Source organism: Gracilinanus agilis, chromosome 2 (genome assembly GCF_016433145.1).
Source record: "Gracilinanus agilis isolate LMUSP501 chromosome 2, AgileGrace, whole genome shotgun sequence".
Taxonomy (NCBI): domain Eukaryota; kingdom Metazoa; phylum Chordata; class Mammalia; order Didelphimorphia; family Didelphidae; genus Gracilinanus; species Gracilinanus agilis.
Window position 1 is genome coordinate 518,190,433 of NC_058131.1, and position 22,925 is coordinate 518,213,357.

Below are 22,925 nucleotides of genomic sequence, written 5' to 3' on the forward strand. Positions count from 1 at the left end.
GTAAATTGAAAACTGTTATAAAAGCATCATAGCATTAAAATTTTATAGTATGATCCTTCCATTTGACCAAAAGAGAGATACTTTCAAGCTTATAATTTAGAAACACATTATTGGCTTGATCCTGAAAAGTTAAACACTAGAGAGAGATTTTAATTTGAGATTTTGTTGGTGATGGGTTGTTTTTGTTTTTTTTTTTTTTTTTTTTTTTTTTTTTTTAACGTAAATCTGAGTATTGTAACTTGGAATATATTTAGGTGGAAAAGCAGATATTAATTTATCAGTGATTCAGATGCATGTACATGTTTATGATCAGTTACCATATCTATGTTCTAAAAGCCTTAGAGAATGAACCTAAGTTAACATAATCAAAGTTTTGTTATTTTTTAATTCTGTTACTATCCAAGTGATTTAACACAATCCTTTTATTTTCCACAGAATCTACCAGTTACTCGTATTCTAGACAGTCTCATGGAAATGAAGTCAAATCCTGTGAGTACTGTGAATAATGGCATAATTATACATATGTGATAAAAATCAAACTATATCTATTATTTTCTTTGACTAGATCCATGATGGCATTTCTAAGGGTACAGATTGCAACCCATTCTTGTCTTCTTGTCCTATATAATTCTTGTCTTATCTTTATAAATCCTCTAGTGATGATTTGTCCAACAAACTGAAATATCTTAGATATTTCTTTATTGGGTAGCCTTGAGTTGAATCACTTGAGTTTTCCATATATTGTTCTTCAGTCTTGTTGCATGCAACATCTTTTCCAACATACATTATCTAAACTAATAAGTGATAGCATTAGATAAATGTCCTTAAGTAAAGTAATTAGCAAAGAGAACTTTGAAAAACTAGGTATATAATAGAAAGCCTTTTAGAATAATTTGCACCAATACAGTAATATCTCTCACAAATTCAGGGGGTGGCATTCTGCAATTAGCTTCTCTGCTCATGAAGATCTATTTTGCTTCTGGGATAAAACACATTCTTTAGATTTAAAGCCCTCCTTCACAATCTAGTTCCAGGCTTTTTACACATTTTTCCCTTTACCTGCCACCCAGACTGACCCACTTATCTTAGGTTCATTCTCTAATCCTTCATGCCACCCAGACTGACCCCCAGGGCCAGTAAAGCACAACCCTTGAAATTATTAAAACCAAGTTTATTAAGGGTAGGGAAATGATAAATACAGTCCTAAACCTATCAAACTATATCTCCTCCCACCAATATACACTCCCCTTCATGGGATCTGCTTTTTTGATCTTCTCAAGCCCTAACTCCCTGCTCTTAACTAAGACCACAAAAACTATCCGACTATAATCTATCCTAAATAATATGGATTAACAAAAGGTCAAAGAGGAAGGAAGGACTCACAGGTATATTTGAGCCCTTACCTAAAGCCCAGGGTTGACTTCACTAGATAACCCAAAGTCCAAGTTGACAACCCTCAGATTACCTTGGCCAATTGGATTTCTGGCAGATGGATCACAGACCGATGGTCTATGTATTTCAGGGAAAAAGCAGTCCACTCCAAGGTAAACTCTCAACCAAGGAATCCCTAATCTCTCCATGAGATTAGGACTACCAAGGGAAATTTTGCCAGAGCAAAACCTCCTTCCAGCTCAGTGGAAAACGGGAGTAAGAAAGTAAGTGACTGTTTATGCCAGTAAACTCCCACAATCCTTTTCTCCTTGTCAGAATCCTCTCCCAGGGCTTGTATCCAAATTCTCTTTTTTCCTCTTTAAGCTAATCCATGAAATTTACTCTATCCCTTACCTACATTCCTATAAAATCATCCACAGAATAAAATATACATTTATTTTAATGTTGCTATTTTGTTTGGAACATATTTTACCAATAGATAGCCTGTAACAAAAATGTTTTCAGTAATGGCAGGATCTTTGTAATAAGTGTGTAGCCCCCACTTCCCGCCAAAGTATTCACTCACATAAAGTAATAATTATTCCAAAATCCTTAGAGTAATAATTATCCCAAAGCCAAGCTCATTACTTCATAATCACAGAAAATTGTTGAATGTTTTTAATTATTTTAATAGATATTTGTAAACTACTACAAAAATTGAAAAATATATTACTACAATCAGACATTTACATATCATTACATTCTACTTTTTGCTAGGAGAGCTAACAACATAAAGAGACCTTTTTTTCAGTACATGATTTCTCTACTTAATGGGGTTGTTTTAAGTATCAAACATAATTAACGTAGATGAAGATCCTGGAATATTACTACATAAGTGTAAATAATAGTGTTCATTCATGTTTGCCTTATAAGAAGAGTTGCTTTGATTTCCATTTTATGATAAAGCATAAAATTTATTTATGCCTTAACACCATCCAAATTAGAAATCAGGATGGCATTGAAAGAAAGCAGGAGGCAATTATTAGAATCTTTTTTTTAAACCCTTAACTTCTGTGTATTGGCTCCTAGGTGGAAGAGTGGTAAGGGTGAGCAATGGGGGTCAAGTGACTTGCCCAGGGTCACACAACTGGAATTATTAGAATCTTTAAGGAAGCATGGTCATATTTTTCATTTTTATTAAAGGTCCTAAATGCTATACAGTGTATTATTTTGATGAGAAATGTTGGGAAAGCTGACAAAAATTAATTCTTTTATCTGGTTGGCTGCTTTAAAAGATAAGAGTTGTATGAGTCATGGGTGCCTTTTTGTGAGTAAAAGGCATTGATCATGCTCTGACTTTCTGGACTGTGATGCTATTATTCTAACTCATTGAACCCCATGAAGTTACTGGGACAGACTACAATCATTACCGTAGCACCCATAATATAAGCAAACTCCCTATAATTTCAGTGACGAAGGGGTCCATTATGAAGTCAATTTGATTCATGTTGACAATTCTGAACTTAGAGAAATAGGGGAAAGCAAAAGGACAGTATAGGAAGTGATTAGGGAAGAGTTTGAGGTGAGGTGTGCCAGTGCATCCTTGTAACCAAATGTAGGACTAAAAGGAATCAGGAAAAAATACTGTTATTTGCAGGTGAAATGGTCTGCAAATGTGAACTAATTTGTTATATATCCAACTTTTTCTTTTTTAAAAGGCAAAAGAAATTTAATATTGAGTAATTTCCTCATTCATATGGATCATAAGTATTGAAATAAAATTTTCCTTTTTCAAAATTCATAGTTCCAAAAATAAATATTTTGTTGGTATATTGATGCAAACATTTGGTATACTTTTCATGTAATAAACATTTTATGCATTAATAATTTAATCCTAGAAAATACAAATTTAATTTTCTTTCTATAATAATAGCAATTCACCAATTTCCTTTAAAATCACAATAAAATTTTAGAATTAGTTGGAACTTTAGAGAAAGTACCTTAGAGAAATCATTGCATTGTAATCACAAGGCCTAATGTAGCTATTTCCTCATCTGTAAAATGAGTGGGCTGAACTAGATCGCCTCCAAATCTATGATCCTATGAATCTATGAGATGATTGCCAGTTCCCTTCCTTTTTAGATAAGGAAGTTAAAGTCAGGCAAGATGGTAGTATTCTCAAGGTCATTCTGGAACTAGTGTCTGCCCTAGGTCACTCATAGTTCAGTATACTATAACCACCACAACATAGTGCTTCTCATTGTTATAGTGTTGGCTTCAAATACTATGAGGTAGGCTTTTCTTTTTCATTTAGAAATATTTTCTTTAACAATTGCAGATGGGAACTGTAGATTTGTGTTTTGTTTGTATACTTTAATATGTGTACTTTTATCTATTTGATGTATTGCTTTAATAAAGTTCTGTCTTATTAATAGGAGACTGATGACTACAGATATTTTGATCCCAAAATGCTGCGGGGCAGTGACAGGTAAGGCACATTTGACATAAAAAATTTGATTTTTTCAAGATCCTTTAAAAAATCATTTTACTTTATTTTTAATACTGTGATAGAATTATGTTTTCATCAGTATGAATACTCGCACTCCTCATTTAGGTAAAAAAAAACCATCCATTCCTTTCCATAAAGGCTTGCCTTTGCATCTTTTAGTTTTTCTGGGATACCAATGAAACCTCCAGACTGCTCTTCTTTTATCCTTCTCTCTGAGCCACCTCCTTTTCCTTGATTATATTCTTCATGGCATATCCACTAATGTTTACATTCCACTTATAGTTTTGATTCTTAGATCTTAGTATTCAATAATTACAGCTGTAGAAGATGCCAAGAAAAATCACATCCATATTCAGAGTCTCATGATAAAGAATACCAGGAGGCAAATTGGCAGTTGAATAGGGAAATAATTCTTTTGTTTTCAGAGAGGTGCAAAGGAATGGATGGTCATCTTGCATTTAAATGTACAGAGCATTATTTTGGGGGATACTTTCTTGTACAAGTAGCTAGGTGGTAGAATGGTTGGAGTGCTGGACTTGGAGTCAGGAAGATATGAGTTCAGAATAGACTTCCAACACTTATTAGCTGTGTGACCCTTAAAGCAAGACACTTAACCTTAGTTTCCTCAACTGTAAAATAGCAATAATGGCACATGCTTCCCTGTGTTGTGAGGGTAAAATAAGATGTTAATACAGGGCTAAAAACAGGTGGCATATCAAACCTGTTTTTTGAGAATAAAGAGGCAAGTTCATTTAATAGCCTGGTTCACAAGTTATGAATCAGAAAACTTGGGACTATAGGTTGCCCAAAAGAAAGTGGAAAGATGTGGATATTTTTAAGCAGCAGTTTATTCTAATAATGATTTTGTATTAGCAGTGGCATAAAGTAAATCATCTAAGACTTATAAAACCTCTACACCCCTACCTACATATGTTGATTTCACTCACTGGAACAAATGAGACTTTTCTTTTAGTATTTGTATTCCTAGTCACAATGCACATCATAAGCATTTAATGCATGCTTTTTCATTCATTCATCTACCATTACATGTTAGCTATTCCCTAGTTGCTGGAATATATTTTGTTATACTTTGCTATATCAAAAAGAATGCAATACTTTAAAACTTTCATAATATGTTAAGATATCCCTAAAAAAGCCCAGATTCTAAGGTGCCTATTTCCAGACAGTACAATGAAAGGAAAGCAAAACTTATATTCAGAATATTTATTAAGCAATGGGGATATAAAAAGGCACTTGACAGTCCTTGCCCTGAAGGAGCTTACAATCTAATGAGAGACAACATGCAAACAATTATACACAAAGCAAGCTATGTGTAGGATAAATGGGAAATAATTAACTAAAGAAAGGCACTGAAATAAAGAGGGATTATGGAAGGCTTCTTATAGAAGATGGGATTTTAGTTGTGACTTAAAAGAAGCCAGAGCAGGAATCTAAGAACCGGACAGCAGGGGGAACCCTACTGCAGCACAACTAAAGAGCCATGCCAAGAAAAAGGCTTCAATACTTGAACTGTCAGGACTGAGGGCGTAGAAGGGGAATCCCAGGATCCAAAGACACCTCCCCCCACGTGCTGTGTGGAGTCTCCAGCTGCCTGGGAAATCTCAGGGCTGGTGGGTGCACGGGTCGGGAGAGAGGGCCTTGCTGGCATAGGACTCAGGAAGTCAAACACAGACACTGGAGAGGTGACTGGAGGAGAAAAACCAGAGAAACACAGCAAAAACACCCAAAAGATGGTGGCTTAGAGGGAGCCAAACCCCAGAGCGCAGACAGCTTGGCTTCCTCATACCGAGATAGAGAATGCAGGGTTTCAAGAGGAAAGAAAACCAAATCAAACAGAGTGGATAGCACAGGGGGACCCCACTGCTGGAGAGCTCAGTTCAGCAAAAAAAAAAAAAAAAAACCAACCCCCCCCCCTTCTTGTCACCCCACCTTTTTTGGGCTTTTGTTTGTTTGTTTGTTTTTCCCTCCCCTCAAGGCTTTGAGGTTTTAGCCTCAGGGCAGACTAATCCAATCCATACAGATTTAATCCCAACAATTGGACAGGCCAGAAGTCTTCCAAGGGTAGAGAAAGTAATTTACCCCTGGGGGGAAGATCTTTCATCAAAGATCATTAAATACATCTGCTCAAATTAGCAGAACAAGGAAGGGGGGAAAAAACTTGGGCAAGCAACAGAAAAAGAGAAAAGAAATGACAATTGACAGCTTCTTTCAAGGAAGTGAAAAGAGAGCAAATGAAACAGAAATAGAAGAAGAGGAAGTAGTTCCAGTGAACTGGACACAGGCTTTGGAAAATCTCAAAATTCAATTAACTCAAGAATTTAAAACTCAATTCAAGAACTTCAGGAACTCAAAAAACAATCAAGAGAGGCTGAAGACAATTTGAAAAAGGAAATACATAAGCTAAAACAAGAAAATAAAGTATTAAAAACCAGAATTGACCAGCTTGAAAATGAAGCAAAGAAGGCAAAAGATGATCTACAAAGAAAATCAGACCAGAAAGAGAAGGATGACCAAAAAGCCAGGGATGAAATTCAGTCTTTAAAAAACAGAACTCAACAACTAGAAGAAAATGACTTCACAAGGCAGCAAGAATATATTAAATAAAATAAAAAACATGAAAAATTTGAGGAGAATATGAAACACCTCATTGATTCAACCAAAGATCTGGAGAACAGAGCTAGAAGAGATAACTTAAGAATTATTGGTTTATCAGAACATCATGATAAAAGAAAAAGTTTAGATTTCATTTTACAAGAAATTATCAGAGGAAATCGCCCAGAAATTCTTGAACAAGAAGGAAAAGTGGAAATTGACAGGATCCACAGATCGCCTCCTGCATTTAATCCACAACTGACAACTTCCAGGAATATTACAGCCAAATTCAAAAACTACCAGACCAAGGAAAAAATATTACAAGCTGCTAAAAAGAAGTCATTCAGATATTAGGGAACCACAGTTAGGATAACACAGGATCTGGCTGCATCTACATTGAAGGACCAGAAGGCATTGAACACAATATTCCGGAAAGCAAGAGAACTGGGGCTACAACCAAGAATCAACTATCCAGCAAGACTAACTATATTATTGCAGGGGAAAGTATGTTCATTCAATAAAATTGAGGACTTCCAAACATTCATCAAAAAAACCGGGACTTAAACAGAGAGTGTGCTGCCCAAACCCAGAACTCAAGAGAATCAACATAAGGTAATTAAGAGAATGGGGGGAGGAGAAAAAAAATTCTTTTCTTTAAGGGACACAACAAATTCAATCAATTTATATCCCAAGAAGAAAAGAAGGTATTGGCAAATATTAAAAATTATTATTACCAACAGGGTAACTAGACGAAGTTTACATAGAGGAAATGGGGACTAACTGTATAGGATGAAATGTCAAGAGATATATAAATATGTATGTATGTATGTATGTATGTATAAATATATACAAAACTAGGGGGGGAAGAAGATAACAATAAGAAAAAAAGGAAAGCAAACAAAAAGGAATAAATTTATATTCCATAAAGAAACAAACAAACAAAAAAAAGAAGCCAGAGCAGGCAGCAGACAGAGTAGAGGAAGAACATTCTAGACATAAGGGACAGCCAGAAAGAATGCTAAGAGCCAAGAGGTTGAGCATCTTGAACAATCAGAAGGTGGCTAGGTTTCCATGTTTCAATGCCAAATAGGACATTCTGTATTTGATCATAAAGGGAAAAAGGAAGCCAGGGGAGTTTATTAAGTAGGGAGATGACATGATCAAACCTGTGTTTTAGGAAAATCACTTTAGTGGCTGAATGGAGAAGGGATTGGAGTGAGGAGAAATTTGAAGTAGGCAGACCCATCAGTAGGCTATTGCAAGAATACAGGCATGAAGTAATGAGAGTCTACACTAGTGGGCTGGCAGTATCAGAAAAGAGAAGGGGACATATCAGAGATGTTGTAAAGATGAAATCGACAGGCCTTGGCAACAGTTTGGATATAGAGAGTGAAAGATAGAGAAGAACTAAGAATGACTTCTAGGTTGCAAGCCTGGGAGGAGGATGTCATTTATATAGGGAATAGGGAAGAGGGGAGGGGCAGTTAGGTGACTTAGATAGAGAGCCAGGCCTAGAGATGGAAGGTCCTAACTTCAAATCTGACCTCAGACACTTCCCAGCTGTGTGACCCAGGGCAAGTGACTTAACCCCCATTGCCTAGCCCTTACCACTCTTCTGTTTTGGAATCAATAGTATCAATTCTAAGGTAGAAGAAGGTTTTTGTTTTTTAATTTTAAAAAGAGAAGTGAGGAGAGTGATAGGCCTTAAGGAGAAAGATAATGAGTTCCTTTTAGGATGTCCAGTTCTGAATGTCCATAAGATAATTGGAGATGTGAGATTAGAGATCAGCAAAGAGTTTAGGGCAGGAAAGGTAAATTTGAAAATCCTCAAAAAGATGGTTGGTAATTAAATCCATAGGAGCTGATGAGATCACCAAAGGAAACAGTATAGAAGCAGATCTGGGACAGGACCTTGAGAGATATCTATGTTTAGATTACATGATCTAGAGGAGAATTTAGCAAATGGGAAAGAGAATGATGGTTCAGCTAAGTAGAAGGAGAACCAGAGAAAGTGTATCCCAAAAACCTCGAAGAGAAGAGAGTACCAAGGAAGAAAGAATAATTGACAAATGTCAAAGGCTACAGAAAAGTCAAAGGGAATGAGGTTGAAAAGAGGCCATTGGATTTAATAAGTGATCAGTTATTAGTAAGTTTAGAGAGAGCCGTTTTAGTGCAATAAGACTGGAAGGGCATAGGATAAAAGGGATGGAAGGATCAAATGATTTAAAAAAAAATTTTTTTTTTTTTAGGACAAGGAAAACAGGCATGTTTGTAGACAGTAAGGATGTAGACTGTAGAGACTGAAAATAAGCAAAACAGAGGTAATGACAGAGAGACAGTCTATGGGGAAAACCAGGGGAATTAACTTAAATATTAAATGTGGGTCCAGAAAGGTGTGTAGGAGACAGGAATGACAAAAGATGGGGACTTAACAAATTAGGGAGCCTGCTAAAGAAAATGTCTGTTAAACAGAAGTGGCAGTTAGGCCTAATTGTCACCCTGCACCATCTAGACAAGGGGCCTATGGAAACTAGCAAGCAAATGACAAGAGTTTATAACAAATTTAATCAAGGGAACTATGGTAAAGAATGGGAATAGGGGTTTCTACACTTCCAGACTAAGGACAAACCACAAGGTCAGGGGAGGGACTTATTTACACTCAACTGAGACCTAAGCAAGACAGGGCCCAGAGAATAGCAGAACTGAATGAGTATCCTCACAGCAGAGTCCTGACACACTCCAGCAATGTTGCAGCTCCTCCAGGACCACTAGCTGTACTCTTTCAGGTGGGTAGATTCTGGGAGCTGACCCAGCACAAGGTAACCTGCAACTCAGGTTGGGATTAATAGTCTCTACCAAAAATCTCCCACAAGTAGATTTCAGTCTTCCTTCAGGATCCCAGGGAATTAGGTACAAACTCCCTCCCTTCCCCCTACCAGAGTTGAAAAGCAATTAAATCTGTATATTATTCATTTTTGTAAGTGAATAATCTTATAAAAAACCTGAACCCCAAATCATATACCTAAATAAACAAGTGATAAATTATATGTTTTCATCTGCTGCATTTCTACTCCAACAATTCTTTCCCTGGAGGTGGATACCCTTTTTCATGAGTCCCTCAGAATTATCCTAGATCATTGTATTGCTGTTAGTAGCAAAGTATCACATTTAATCATTCCACAGTATTTCAGTTAAGTTCTCCTGGTCCTGCTTGTTTTACTCTACATCAGTTCATGTAGGTCTTTCCATTTCTCTCTGAAATCATCCTATTCAGCTATTCCTCAAATAAGGATCATCCTTTTAGTTTCCAATTCTTTGCCACCACAAAAAGCACAGCTATAAATGTTTTTGCACAGACAGGTCCTTTCCCATTTAAAAAAGATACAGAACTAGTAGTGGTATTATTGGATCAAAAGGTATGCATTCTTTTATAGCCTTTTGGGCATACTTCCAAATTGCTCTCCACAATGGTTGAATCCATTCACAACTCCACCAGCAATGCATTGGTATCCTGATTTTGCCACATTCCTTCCAACATTTATTATTTTCCTTTACTGTCATGGCCAATCTGATAGGTGCAAGGTCGTACCTAAGAGTTGCTTTAATTTGCTCTTCTCTAATCAGGAGTGATTTAGGACATTTTTTCCATATGATCATTGATAGCTTTGATTTCTTCATCTGAAAACTGTTCATATCCTTTGACCATTTATTATTTGGGGAATGACTTGGATTCTTATAAATTTTACTTAGTTCTTCATATATTTGAGAAATGAGACCTTTATCATAGAAATTTATTATAAAAATTCCCAGTTTGTTGCTTTCCTTCTAATCTTGGTTGCATTGGTTTTGTTTGTACAAAACCAATTTCTAATTTAATATAATCAAAATTATTCATTTTACATCTTTTAATCTCTCTCATTTAGTCATAAATTCTTCCTTTCTGCATAGATCCTACAAGTAAACTATTCTGCTTTCCCCTCATTTATTTATAATATTATTCTTTATGTTTTAGATCATATACCCATTTGGACCTTATCTTGGTATAAGGTGTAAGATATTGATCTAAATCTAATTTTTGCTATACTATTTTCCAATTCTCCCAGCAGTTTTTGTCAAGTAGTGAGTTCTTATCCCCAAAACTGGAATCTTTGGGTTTATCAAACACTGGATTGCTGAGATCATTTACTCCTAGTCTATTCTTTTGATCCACCTTTCAATTTCTTAGACAGTATCAGATTGTTTTGAGGATTACTGCTTTATATTAAGATCTAGTACTTCTAGGTCACTATCCACCACATTTTTTTCATTAGTTGCCTTGATATTTTTGACCTTTTGTTCTTCCAGATGAATTTTGTTATTATTTTTTCTGATTCTATAAAATAGGTTTTTGGTAGTTAACTCTTTCTTTAAAAATTAGACATTAGCCCAAAAACTTGAGATAGATATTTAACATATGTACCCTTCCAGCTTTTGGAGGTACTCAAAGCCCTTCAGTTCTCTCTTGCTTTGGACTTTCTTGTCTCTGTAGTAGGACTGGTATCTCTAGACACTTAACTGCAATTTAAAAAATACACCTAAAGAAAATTTATGTACTTTTTTGGTCTTGGCAAAAATGGTACTGAGGTTTCAGAAGCTATTGCTGCAGCTACCATTATCAGGAGAGGGTTTGACAAAGTATAAACTACAGGTGCCTATAGAAATTATAATTATTTTAAGCCATTATATTTTCTCCTTTTCTTCCCATTGCTTTCTTCCTTTATATTACAATTCTCCTTCCTTATATTCATCAACTTTTATTTCTCCTTTTCATGAATGTGTCAGCCAAAGAATTAAAGTAAAATTTTCATATGGATATTTTTCTATTCATTAATTCAATGAAAAATTGTTTAAATTCTTTGAAACTGTAGCTATTGATTATAGACATGAGAAAGAGAATTAGCAAAAGCAATATAGAGATGAGCTTAAATGTTTATTTTTAATAGCTTCAAGTGTCTCCCTCAGTGAACTTTTTCCTAAACTGCCAATAATTAGCAAAGACTATTCAATATTTATTTTCCCTTCCAATGTTCACTCATAATTAGATAAGTCTCTTGAGTTATCCTTGAAGGGAAACGAGGAGAAGCAAAAGAATAGAGGTTCAACCTGTGAATGATAAACTTGTTGCAATAATATAAATATCACTGAGAAATAGGACAAAAGTATGCTGTCTCACAGGAGCAGCTAGATGGTGTAATGGATAAGAGTTAGAAAGCTCTAATTTCAAATATGGCCTCAGACACTTACTTAGCTGGGTGATCCTGGGCCAGGCACTTAACCCTGTTTGCTTCAGTTGCCTCCTGTATAAAACAAGCAGGAGAAGGAAAGGCAAAACCATCTTTGCCAAGAAAATCCCATGGACAGAAGTCCAAAGGACTACATAGAGTGGAGTGAATGACTGAATAATAACACTCTCATATCACTTTGTAAAGCAATTAAATATTCCTTTTGTATGTAAACTTAAGAATCAAACTTTTAGCGTTTACCTATGTCTCTGTAATCATTTTTAGAGGAAAATGTTGGCTCTTCCAGCTGGGTAGTACAAGGTGTGCCAATTAATGAGCAGTACATAAACTGCTATTTAAAGACACTTAAATACATGACATTTTTTTTTGGTCAATCCTGAAAACCACAAATAGAATTTACATTACTGTCTTTCTTTTTTCCAGTTCAGTTCCAAGAAACAAAAATCCATTCCAGGAGGTAAGACATATATAGAATTATTTCCTCCCTCTCTTAAAAAAAAAAAAAAGACAAAGACAGAGGAACAAGAGAATTTGATTTATGGGGGTCAGATCTATCAGAAAACACTAATAAAATTACATTTGTTGAGTATTTATAAACATAGTCATTCTCAGTATTTTATAAATTTGAAAATTATTGAGGGAACTAATTAAAATACCTGAAAACAAAGTTCTTAAGATTGTAGAAGTTTTATAAGGGGGGGAGCCTCTTTCTAAAATAGGTTCTAAACATTTGTAAGGTGATTTTTAACAAGTTTTTTGTGAAAGCAAATATCTTGTAAATTATAAGTCTTTCTCTGAGAAGTAGGTTTACATTTTAAAATGCCACCTAGAAAAACAAATTTAGAAATGTTGAATATGAGTTCATTATTTACTTTACTAAACAGGTTTGTTGGATATATAGATGTTTATTCTTTAGCACTATTCGTCACTACTTTCTGCATACATTTAATGAGTTATCTTTGTGAGTTGATATGACCGAGTAGCTCATCACTTGGTACTGAGCACCTTGATGATATCACATTAGACAACATGGCTGATTTGATCCTAATATGACACCCTTGTGGTCCATCACCAGGACTACACTTAAATCCTTTCTATTTTTTAGTCACATCTTCGATATGACTTCACAAGGAGACTTAATGGAGTCCACTTTATCATTAAAAGAGCACTAGACACATTTTAATAATAATTATCATAACTTTTATACTAACATTCCACTTTTGCCACCATGTTGACTAATGTCAGTCTTAGTGTAATCTCAATGATAACTGTCTCTTCATGGTTAAGGTTTTGTTTCATAACCCTGCTTTCAATACATGCGTTCTTATTTAACTATTTCATTCAACTTACTGTTTTATGTTTACATTTCAGGCAATTGTTTTTGTTGTAGGAGGTGGCAACTATATTGAATATCAAAATCTTGTTGACTACATAAAGGTACATTTTAGTTATTTTTATTTAATAACTTCATAATGCTGAATAAATTCTCAGGCTTTAAAAAAATCTCTCAATCCCGAAAGATCCCTTCATCACCAAACTTCACTCTTCTGAGACCAAAATTTTTAAAAAATAATGAATGGGGATACTAATAGGATTTCCACATTTTTGAAAAAGAAGTTTCTGCTTTCACCTGTTCAAGAAAAATCAGGTACAAAAAAGACAAGAAGCAATAGTAGCAGGAAAGTTGTCACAGGTGAATATCATAGTAACAGATGGTAGCAGGTTAGAACTAGGGGAAATAATTCCACAAATGATTTGTCTTTCTATCTTTATTTAACAGCTCTTTAAAGAATGCTATATCTTAAATCTCTGAGACACCCTACCTACTTTCTAATTTCTCAAAAACTGACTCCTTGGTGAATCAGCCTGATATCCATAAAAATTACCAATCTTGAAGTGATAAAATTAAAATTTCTATAATAACATTGAGTTTATTAAGTAGTTATCATAACTGCCATGGACATTACAAAATCGTTTGTAGGGAGTAACACTGCCAAAGTTATAATGGAACTTCAGTAGCCTGGAAAGGTTAATGTTTTTGGAAATTATGGGTAATGAGAATTTTTCCTCTGCCATTATGTGTGCAGTTATTTACTTGAATTGGCTTTAAACAAATCTTTGTACAAAAACTAAATCATATTTATTGTGTACATACCATATAATTGAGAAAATGATAATTATGTGTGTCGTTCTATGTCTTTACTTTTAAGTTAGAGTTAGTACAGTTATGATATTCAGTCTATGTATTGTACATTTTTCATTGTCTTCCCTGGAAATAAAAGTATTAATATCCTTCATTTGTACTGTAAGCCATCATTTTATTACTTACTTCTTGATGTACTAGAACATAGAGTGTCAGAGCTGGCAGCATTCTTAAAAATAAACTAGTCTAAGCTCCACATTTTGCCAGTAAAGAAAATGAGCCCCCAAAGAGTTTAAGTGATACTGCCTAAGGCCACTGAGCAGGTTGATAGCAAAGCTAGGAGTAGCTAGGGAGCCTATTGGACTTGGAGTAAGGAAATCCCAGATTCAGAAGTAATATTAAACACTTTCCAGTTCTGTGACTAGCCAAGTCACTTAATCTTTGTCTTCCTCAGATTCCTCATCTATAAAATGGGGATAATTAGATGTTCCTCATCCTCTAGGCTATGAGATTAAAAGAAGAAAACATTTGTAAAATGCTTTATAAATATTCACCATTATATTACTTTTCCTCTGTTTTAGGGCAGTGACCTTTCCAGAGAATAATCTCTTAGCAATAATCTCATTTTGATGAGGGACACTACTATAAATTTATTCCAGTCTAAAGAATCTTAACCAATGCTCATATTCACTCAGATTCTTGCCTGCAAGTGTAGAATTGAATCCGTAAGAAATTATAAGAATACTTCCCCCCCCCAAGAGAAACCAAAAAAACAAGAGGAAGTTTTGAATTTTGTCATCGAGCATCTGAGTTCTCACAAAAGAACCCAGTGAAATCATCAAGAACATTTTCTCAATGGAAAGGCATCATTGTTAATTTAATATATAAATCCTACATTTGAATATATCTCAACCCTAAAACTTTTATTCAAATAAATATCTACTTTTCTATATTTATCTAAAAATTAGAAATAAGAATTACATAGCTGTAAAGTATGGTAATTCCCAAAATTTAGCATAACATGTGAGTTAGCAATGAGATAAACTGTGTGCCAAATGAAATCAAATTTATTTTCCTCCCTGGGGAAAAAATACTGAATCTGCTTCCTCATGTGCATGAAAGAGCAAAGCACCAGACTGGAACTTAGAAGTTCCTGATTTCAGACCTGATTCTACCACTAAATTATATTAATTTCCTGAATTTAGGCAAAACATTTACTTTCCCTGTGCCTGAGTATCATCATCCATCAAATGAGAGAATTCAACTAGGTAATCTTTTGTGAAAATTCTTAAATGACATCCAGTTTTAGGAACAAATATGTATAAAAGAATTGAATTCCCTTTATTTCAAAAACCCTTGTCAAGTTAAGACCTATGTAAGAGAAATTCATTATTACTAATAATAATTAAAAACACCTCTTGGTAAGTGTGCTATTTGAATTGTCAGAGCTGTCCTTGACTCCTTATTCTCATTTTCATAGGGCAAACAAGGCAAACATGTCTTATATGGCTGCAGTGAGCTTTTCAATGCTGCACAGTTTATAAAACAGGTAAAGTTTTTATGTTGTAGGTAATTTTCTGATTTATTATTAGCCAGTAATAACTGGTTCTTTTTAAGGAATTTGTTCAACTGAGTTGACTGAAAGAATAATTAAAGTACATAATTATATTGAGTGTCAATGTGATTTAAAAACATTTTGTATACCTATGTAAATATTTTATTTACTCTTTGATTTCTCTGTTAGGCAGAATTCCATTTCATTGTTTCTCTTTTGAGGTGCTTATGTTTCAAATTTTACCCAAGCTTCTCATTTACTCTTTATTTTTGCTGCTAAGGAAATTCATCCCTGAGAAAGTTGTTTCTGCCTAAAGGCCACACTGCAAGATAATGGTACCACTGAAGCTTAAGTTTCTGTATGGCCACTATATCCTAGATTTCTTCATGTCCTTAGTGCTCATTTGCTAAAAATTTTGCCTTCACTTGGCCTTTCTAAAAGATGACTAGAGGCACTACCAAGCCTAATCAGTGATGAGCAATAACTCAGAAAACTAAATATTCATTCTGAAACATTGAGTCGTGTTTTTTCCTGTGTGAATATTCATTTTCTTTTAATCATATTAAAAACTAAATTCAAGATGAATAAAGAAAAGTATGTTTTCACATATATGAATTTATACCTTTTCACCTTGAATTAATGTTAACTTTTTTTTTAGCTGGGTCATGCATTGATTAGAACACTAGTCCTGGAGTCAAGAAGACTGGAGTTTCAAATCAGTCCTCAGACATTATTAGCATTGGGACCCTGGGAAAGTCACCTAACTAACCTCTGTCAGCCTTGATTTTTCTTAACTATAAAAAGGAAATAATACTAATAGGACCCACCTAATTCTCCAGGATTGTGAGAAATAAAGGAGATATTTGTAAGAAGTACTTAACATAAAGGCTGATACGTAATATGTAATTAGTAAATGCTTATTTTCTTACTTCCTAGTCTCAACATTGTCATTTTCATAAGTTAAATTTGAATACAATGGCATTTCTTTTCATGACCATAATATGTTCTGTACAAATGAACAGTCATAAACAGCACTGTTGTATAATTTATGGTGAGATTGGGAAGAGAAGATAAATTTGACATTCCCTTGAACATTTTTTCTACTCATTGTTTGAATAATGAATCTAAGAATTCAAAATGACTAATAAAATTGCTGGTATGTTTTCTCCCAAGCTGTCCTTACTTGGACAAAAGTAGCACAGAAGAACCTCAATATCTGAATCCATTTGGAGCTTGGACAAAATGTAAAAAGAAGTCAGAAGAGCCAGATGCCTCCCTGTCATAGCATTGAAACTTATACCGTTCCATTAATTTGATAATTTTTAACAGAATACTGTACTTAATATAATGTATACTGATTTAAAAATATTTCAGAAATAAAACATTAAATCCATGTTCCCTCTCTTTTTTGCATATGATAAATGAAAAAGTCTTTTAAAAGATTATGTTTAAATACAAGGTTACAGACTTTACTTAATTTGCTAACCTTATCATCCACTGCAGCTTCTTAAGACGTCTACCTCACTGCTTTAGTTGGTTTCTTGGGGACAAGGAACCTAAGATTTTGAGTTATTTTAATGGCTTTTTTAAAAATCTTTAAACATCTTCACAGGAGCAGCTGGGTGGACCAGAGATGGGAGGTCCTGGGTTCAAATCTGGCCTCAGATACTTACTAGCTATATGACCCTGGGCAAGACACTTTAATCCCAGTTGCCTAGTTCTTACTGCTCTTCTGACAACTTCACGTCCTACTACCTCTTATAACAAGAACAGAATTACAGCAAACATACAGTTTTATATTGTTTGCATGGACTGTCATCAGATTTTAATTTTCAGTTCAAGAAACCTTCATAGGTTTCTTCATTAAGATTTCATTAAGGGGCAGCTGGGTAGCTCAGTGTATTGAGAGCCAGGCCTAGAGACGGGAGGTCCTGGGTTCAAACCTGGCCTCAGACACTTCCCAGCTGTGTGACCTTGGGCAAGTCACTTGACCCCCATTGCCTACCCTTACCACTCTTCCACCAAGAAACTAATACACAGAAGTTAAGGGTTTAAAAAATAAAAAAATAAAAAAAGACTTCATTAAGACTGTACTAGGCTCTGGAGATAAAATGAAGAAATAGTTTGCCTTTGAGAAGCTAACATTCATTGGTAAAATACAGTAGGTATAAGTTTTTGTTCAGTTCCCATGCTATTGTCCTCCTTTGTTCTTAAAATGTCCAGGTGATCTTCAGGCCTTCCTCTGTCTCAGCTTTCCTCATCTTGTCGATTGCCTAAAATTTACCTGATGAATTTGTCACCTTCAGTTATCCAGAACTGACTTTAGTGTGATTATGTTGCAAAAATTTTTTGTTGTTGCAAAAAATTTTGACTTTATGAAAAATTGTTTTAATATTCTGCTTCAGTCAGTTTGATTACATTGTTGGTTCAATCATTACTCATCAGTATCACTGCTTTGATCTAAATTAACTTGTTCTTCAGACTGCTGCTGATCTGTGGGAGATGTAATTTTTCTGGGTCTTCATGTTGAGCCATGTTGTCTAGCTGATTTGACATGTGTGACGTGGAACCAGGGATCTCTGTGTCTTTTACACTTGTAGGCATCATTAAAATTATTTCATATAGTCCATTCCATTTGGGGTCAACTATGGATTTCCTTCTAAAATTTCTGATGTATACCATGTCTCTAGGCTTATATTGGTGCAAGCTAAAATCAAGTGGAACTCTACTGGATTAAAGCTAATTTATGTAATTCATCTAGCCTTTCTTTTAATACCTTGATATACTCCTATAGCTTGCATTCTGCTCCAAGATGTGAGAGATAAGCTGCTTTCTGAGGTGATGTACCATGCAACAGTAATTGATCATACAATAATTCAAATGGAGAGAGATGAGTATTGCTATTAGGTTGGCTCCTTAGATGGAAAAGAGCAATTGGCAAAACATCCACCCATTTCAAATGTGTTTCTGAGCAGAGTTTACCAATTAGTGTTTTAACCTGTTTGTTCAATCTCTCCACCTGGCCTGATTTTCTGAGGGTCTTGTAAGGGGTAAAAAAGGGTTTTGTTTGGGTGAATATTAAAAGATTTGGTTGCCAGGGAAATGAATAATTATCAGTCCCCCAATTAAAGAATAACCTCAGGTCAAAATGACTTTTATGGAAGTTTATTTACAAATGAGAACAGGAAGAGGAAATAAGGAAATGAGAGGATAAGGTAGGATAAGTAATCTAACACACTAGGTAATTTGCTCTGATCCCCTAGTTTAACTCAGGCAGATCTAATTAACCCTCAGCCAAAGGAGGTTCGGCCTTGAGCCCAAGGCAGGAAAGCCAGAGAACCAGAGGCCCAGAGGGCCCCAGAGGCAAATGAAGCAAAAGCTTCAGTCACAGAGTATTGGAAGGGAAGTTCCTAAAGAGAAGTTCAGGAAGATTCAGTCTTTACACTCACCATGTGGAATTCCAAAGGAAGATTTAAGAACAGTTTCACCAGTCTCAGGGTCCAAGCTTCAGAGTCCCCAAGTCCAAACCCCGAATAAGAGGAGAGAAGCTGACCTCACTGAACTCTCTTTTAAAGGGGTTTCTTTTGCGTCACTTCCTGTGCCTTCCTCTTGGTTTACATGTCCATTCATAACAGATGCTTTTCTTAGGACTGCCCAGGAGGCAGTCAGTAAATTCTGATTTATCACTCTAGCACATGTGGGTCACAGACCTCCCAACTTGTGAGTTAAATGTAGATGTTTTCAGCTTTGGTGATTAAATCTAAAGATGGGCAGGGTAGATTTAATCTCATCACAGTCTCATATACATTGTTCAGGATTCGATTTGTGAAATGCGACCCTGAATCAGACACAGTATATGCAGGGGTGGAAAATCTTGGTATTTCCCTTAGTAGAATCTTAACTACAAATGCAGCATTATTACATCTGGCTGGGAATACTTCTGGCCACTTGGTTAGTTGGTCAACAATCACTAAAGCATATCTGTACCCTTGGCATTTTGGCATTGTGATATAATCTATCTGCAGGGATTCAAAAGGAGTGTAGGCAAGTTGTGGCCCACCTAGGCTTTTGACTCTTGTTATCCCTTGATTGAATTGCATGCAGATTTTGCACATCTGACAAACTCGAACAGCATAAGTGGTATTGCCTTTAGTAATCCAGTGTTTTTTGATTGAATCTACCAGGGCATGAGTTCCATAATGCCCTTTCTCATGCAATGTCTTACAGAATGTATAGTATAGTGATTTCAACAAGATGGGCTTTCCTGATGATGACATCCATATTCCATTCACTAGTCTGGCACCAAGATTTTCTTTCCAGTCCCTCACTTCCTGTGGAGAATATGCTTTCTGTAGATCAGTTTCTTCCACTAAGGATAAGCTCAGGACGGAATATGGTCCAAACCTAGCACCAAATTTAGCTGTTATGTTGGCCCTTTGATTGCCTAATGCCACTGTACCCACAAGTGTTCAGTGACTTCTGCAATGAATTACTGAGACTTCTGCTGGTAACTGAACTGCTTCCAGGAGATCACTAATTAATTTGCCATATGCAGTTTCTTTGCCACAAGATGTTATGAACCCACATTACCTCCAGATCTCACCCATGCAATGAACTATTATTCCAAAGGCATAGTTGGAGTCTGTATAAATGTTCTCATGCTTGCCCTTTGCTAGGAGAGCTTTGGTGAGACTTAAGATTTCTGCACCTTGAGCACTTATATTAGATGATAAAGCTGAATACCATAAGGTCTTCTCTCGCATAACTACAGCTGCACCAGTGTACCTTGTCCCTTCTACCATGTATGATGAACCATCAGTAAACAAAGTCATATCGGCATTGACCAGAGGGATATTGGTCAAGTCCTCTCTAGTCTTTTGCACAATATGCAAGGTGGCTTCACAGTTATGGATGCTTTCACCCTCCAATGGTAAATCAGGCATTAAGGTAGCTGGATTGATGTTCTTGCATCAATGGAAAGATAAATTTTCATTTGCCAGCAACACTTCTTGGTACTGAGACAACTTCTGAGATGTAAATGCTTGCAGGATATTCCTTAGAGTTGATTCTATTTGATGTGGGGAATATACCCTGAGTTGTCCTCCTAATGTCAAGTTATATGATTTTCTAATCGTCATAGCAGCCATGGCTATAGCTTTCAGACATGATGGCATTCTGTGATCAAGAATGGAACTGTAGTAAGCAATTGGTCTTAACTTATTTCCCAGAGTTTGCATGAGCACACTAAAAGCATTTCCCTTGTCGACAACTCTTTTGGGAAATTTTCCTAGTGCCTTTCTCTAGAATGAAACCAAGATACTTGTCTCTAGGTTTGCAATTTTGTTCTGGAAATTTTATGACCTCGCTTGCATAGTTCTTTCAGCAAATGAACACTGTTTCTGTAGTATATCTGAGCCGTTGATGGCATTAATAGAAGATCATCTACATACTGTATTAATTTGCTCTCGGTTAAAGTGATTGATTCAAGGTCTCTGCAAGATCTGGCAGAAGATTGTAGCTGACCCTGGGGAATTTGACTCCATAAGAGTATCTTTCCTTCCCAGAAGGCGAACAGCTTCTGGCTGTCTCTGTGCAGAGCTCAAATCAATCACTGTGAACCAAGCAGCTTTACTTGGTATCTCAGCGATGATCTGTGATGGACTGGGTACCCCTACATGAGTCTTCTTTACAAAATTATTGAAAGCTCCCAGATCTTGCACTAGTCTCCACTGTGTCTTGCCCTTCTGAATCTAACTTTGGTTTCTTGAAGGGCATTATTGGTGTATTGAACTCTGAGAAACCAGGGACTAGTATGCCTTGTTCCAGGAGATTTTGAATGAGTGGTCCGACTCCGGCTATTGCTGCTTTACTCAGCCTAAACTGAGGAATCTTAGGTGTTATGCCCTCTTTGACTTCAATCTTGACAGGTTTGGCAGATTTGAATTTCCCCACTTCCACTGAATTCTTAGCCCATACTTCATCAGGAATGGTATCTGGCACCTCATATATGCAACCCTCAGACTGTTGTTCTGCTTGGTCTAAGAACAGAATTGGATGATGTTTAAGTGACCTCTTTGGCAAATGAAGGATTAATTTGCCATTGGGTTCACATTGGATAGTTGCTGCTAATTTGCATAAAAGATGACTTCCAGTGAGGTTGGATGGACATGATGGCATCAATAAAATGTTCTAAACTCAGTGGGCCGATTTTCACCATCTTGGCTCTTAATCTTGGGACAGTTTCTGCTAATCCAGTAGCACCACAGACCCTCATTGTGCCCTCAATTTGTGTGTCATTTGGAGCTACTTGAATCACAGACTTAGCTGCTCCCATATCTATTATGGCTGAATAGATCCGATTTCCTATCTGGATTGAAATCAAAGGTTCCTTATTCCTATTGTGCGACTGAGATAAGAGGCATAAGATTCTTGTCATAGGACAGTGTCTCTAAAGATCGATCCTGTCTTGCATATTGTCTTCATTAAGTACAACTCCATCAGTGCATTTGACTGTTGATAATTCAGAAATCCTTGGTTGATCTTCTGACATTATCACTGTCTCTTCATGGCTCTCTACTGCTTCAAATTCAGTCTGAGAAAAAGCTTCTGCCACAGTGACAAGCAGGTAGGGTTCCATGGTTACGCAGCCTGAGTCCATGGAACTTTGCAATACTGGAAGTTCTTCCACTGGGAGACTAATAAAGTCAGTGATCTCACCACCTTGGCTAGTTCTATCAGTTTGGTAAGACCTAATTTTCATACTCTGTCTTTATTATCCCTATCTACCCTACTGACAGCTTTAGATGTTGACATCTAAACAGAATAGGTAACTTCTGCTGTCTTAGGTAGAAATTGTTCTTTCTCTAACACGAGAACATTCACTTTGCCAAGTTTAAACTCTGGTAATTGCAGACACTCAGAACAATTACTAAAAGCTTTCTTTAGGTTGACACTACAGGTGTTTGAACTTGATGTTTCAGTTCCAGGTTTTATCTCTTTCATTGTATAAACTCTTGGTATATACTCTGCAGCATATGGATCTAATCTTGAAGCTTGTTTGTTTGAATAACTACTTTCAATCATAGACCTTACTGTTTCAAGAGAATAAAACTTTGTGTCAATTTCTGAGTTCCCATAGCTTTTCTCATCTAAAGTTTGATTTGTTTCTATCGTCTTACTGTGTAAATTTTGTATCCTGGGACTTTGCTCCATGTTCTAGGTTACATTTGATGATAAGTTGTCATAATGTAAATCCCTATACTGCTCTTTATCCAAGACTCCTGATTGATGCAAGCTTGGAATAAAGTTATGAATCTTAGGTAATGACTGAACCATTGGTTGTAATGTATTGTCTTCCACAAAACCATTACTCACCCTATCTTTTAAGTTTTGCAAATGCATATCCATACTAGCTATTCCTGCCAGTAATGAACATGAGCTTTGAATATTTTC

The 22,925-nt window shown here is 35.8% G+C and overlaps 1 protein-coding gene across 1 annotated transcript in view; it reads left to right on the forward strand.

Moving 5' to 3' along the window:
• Nucleotides 1-16,860, forward strand: part of SCFD1 (sec1 family domain containing 1) — a 152,211-nt gene extending 135,351 nt beyond the window's left edge. The window contains exons 20-25 of the mRNA XM_044665052.1: nt 436-489; nt 3,807-3,859; nt 12,199-12,232; nt 13,147-13,212; nt 15,399-15,467; nt 16,647-16,860. Of these exons, the coding sequence (XP_044520987.1) occupies nt 436-489; nt 3,807-3,859; nt 12,199-12,232; nt 13,147-13,212; nt 15,399-15,467; nt 16,647-16,670 (300 nt within the window). The 3' untranslated portion in view covers nt 16,671-16,860. The remainder of the gene's footprint in view (nt 1-435; nt 490-3,806; nt 3,860-12,198; nt 12,233-13,146; nt 13,213-15,398; nt 15,468-16,646) is intronic.
• Nucleotides 16,861-22,925: the final 6,065 nt, after the last annotated feature.